At 46.2% G+C, this 2788-nt stretch overlaps 1 protein-coding gene across 1 annotated transcript in view; it reads left to right on the forward strand.

The window, feature by feature from the left end:
• The first annotated feature begins 128 nt into the window (after positions 1-128).
• SNX12 (sorting nexin 12) overlaps positions 129-2788 on the forward strand; it is a 7733-nt gene continuing 5073 nt past the window's right edge. The window contains exon 1 of the mRNA XM_007959084.2: positions 129-293. Coding sequence (XP_007957275.1) covers positions 129-293 — 165 coding nt within the window. The remainder of the gene's footprint in view (positions 294-2788) is intronic.

Raw genomic sequence — 2788 nt, forward strand, 5'->3', positions numbered from 1 at the left:
GCGGTTGTCTCTACGTTGGTTGGTAATTTTCCGAGCGGGAGGGGCAGTGCGCGCTCTTGTCTCCGGCCTCTGTTTCCCCCCACCCCACCCCAATCCCCTTTCCCCGGTCCCAGTCTCTCTTCGCAAAGATGTCCGACACAGCAGTAGCTGACACTCGGCGCCTTAACTCGAAGCCCCAGGACCTAACTGATGCTTACGGGCCGCCAAGTAACTTCCTGGAGATCGACATCTTTAATCCACAGACTGTGGGCGTGGGCCGCGCGCGCTTCACCACCTATGAGGTTCGCATGCGGGTGAGTCACGGGGTGAGGGAGCCGGCTGAGGGAGGATGGGGCAAAGGCTGAGAAGACGCTGGAAGGGGTCATTTGGAGGTTAGAGGCGTGATAGGTTTGGAGGGAGGTCTGTAGACTCATTACTGGCCTGAGGATACAGCAAACTACTGAGGGGGACACTGAACCGAGGTGAGGAAGAAGTGAAGATTGTCTGGCTAGGGTGGGAGGATGGAGAAAGATTAGATTGAGGAATACAAGGAGATAGGAATCATGACTGTAGTGACAGAAGGAATCAAAACCAAGCCCCCTGTCGTCGAGTCGATTGCAACTTACAGTGACACTAAGAGTTCTGGTGGCATGGTGGGTAAGGCATTTGCCTGCTAACCAAAAGGTTGTTGGTTCAAACCCATCAGCTGCTGCACGGGAGGATGATGAGGCAATCTACTTCGTAAAGATTTACAGCCTTGGAAACCCTATGGGGTTTCCTATGAGTCAGAATCGACTCGATGGCAGTGGGTTTGTTTTGTTTTAGGACAGAGTAGAACAGCCCCATAGGGTTTCTAAGTCTGTAAATTCCACATCTTTCTCCAACAGAGGGGCTGATGGATTTTTTGGGGGGCGGTTGTAATTTTTTAAAATTTTTTTATTGTGCTTTAGGTGCAGGTTTACAGAGCAGAGTTTGTTTTACATTCACCATTACGTGTACATTTAATTTCACTCACCATTTACCATCCCCAACCCTAACCCAGTCTCCTCCCCTCCCTGCCCAGTAAACAGCCCCCCTCCCCGTGACCCTCATAGTTATGCACTCCTGTGTGTCCTGCATTTTCTCTGTGTGAATGTTGCCCTTCTGGTGCCCCGTGGTCAATTGCTCCAAGAGATGCATCTCCATAGAGTATGTGGGTGCATCATCCTGGGTTGAGTGGTCTGCTTGTACATCTTGTTTACTATTGGGCTGAGAGGCAGCCCCTGGGAGTGAGTTTTATTCCAGGTCCAGAATGTATCCCTGGGCCATAGTATTGGGGGAGAGTGTCTCACCAGAAGGGGCTGATGGATTTGAACTTCTAATATTTTGGTTAGCAACCGACTACTTCAACCGCTGTGCCACCAGGGGATCCTGACAGAAGAAAGGGGGATGGACCACCAAGGTGATACCTAGCTGGGTCACATAACTATCCTAAGTTGTGGGAAGTCAGTCTGAAGAGGAAGATTAGGAAGGCCAGGGTTCTTCATAATGAGGTTTCCCTGGGATGATGGATTTAAAGGAAAGTAGACTGTGAGAAAGGAAGATAGTGGGCTTGTGAGAGTAGATATAAGAAAGGGCATCTCCTTGAGACTGTGTGCTTAGAAGAGAAGTGTTTTATGCTTAAATTTACTCTGGTACTACATGCTGTGTCTCACCTTGAAACTTGACTTGCATCGGCACTGGTGAATTGTCAGTTGTTGCCCTCATCTTAATGCTGATCCTTTAGATTTGAAGTAGCTAGAATGTTCACTTGAATGTGTATTGGCTTTCTTTTGGGTTCTCTTTATATTAATGGTCATTTGCCCTTTCTGGTCTAGATTAGGGAGCTCTGGTGGTGTAGTGTCTAAGGCATTTGACTGCTAACCAGAGGGCTGGTGGTTGAAACCCATAGCCACTCCTCGGAAGGAAGATTGGGCAATCTACTTCTATAGAGATATCGCTTCGGAAACCCAAGAATGAGTCGCTATGAGTCGAATCGACTCGATGGCAGTGAGTTTGATTTTTTTGTGTGGGGGGGGCAGTGTCTGGATTAACATTTTGGATTCAGATCCTGGCCTGTACTTACTTTATTTAATACATGATATTTCTGGGCTTTCCGGAGTAGCTTCTATAGTATACTACTGTAGACCTTATTCTCTAGTGCTTAGTCCACAATGCAAGGATGGAATATGCGGATAGAGTACATGGTTTGCTGGTTCTTTTGCCCATTTGAAGTGGTTACATACCAAACAGTTTGAGAACCATTATCTAGTTTTCCTCTCACACTAGGGGGCCAGAATATTCTCTGTGGACAACTTTCTATTCAGACAGCACTGAAGACCTGAATGTGTGTGCTTTCCTTTCTGAATGAATATGTTGAATGAGAGAATGTGATTTTCTATCTGGGCTTTAAAATCTAATTGAGAAATGATAATCCCCAAATTCTTTGGCAAGGTCTAAACTGAAAAGGAAAAAACAAAAACTCACTGCCTTTGAGTCATTTCTGACTCAGAGTGACCGCCATTGGATTTCCAAGGCAGTAAATCTTTATGGAAGTAGACTGCTTCCATGAGGCATCATCTTTCTTCCATGGAGTGGCTCGTGGGTTCAAACCACTGACCTTTTGGTTAGCATCAAAATGCCTTCACCACGACACCACCAGAGCTCCTTAAGTGAATAGCAGAAAATGAGGAAAACTATTTGAACTCATATATGCTGGGGAGAAATGGAAGTTAGGTTTCTCAAAATACAATAAAAGTAGGGAACCATTAGTAGTGTTGTTGTTGTTGTT

Source organism: Orycteropus afer, unplaced genomic scaffold (assembly GCF_000298275.1).
Source record: "Orycteropus afer afer isolate SDZICR_OR568_19922 unplaced genomic scaffold, OryAfe1.0 scaffold01430, whole genome shotgun sequence".
Taxonomy (NCBI): Eukaryota; Metazoa; Chordata; class Mammalia; order Tubulidentata; family Orycteropodidae; genus Orycteropus; species Orycteropus afer.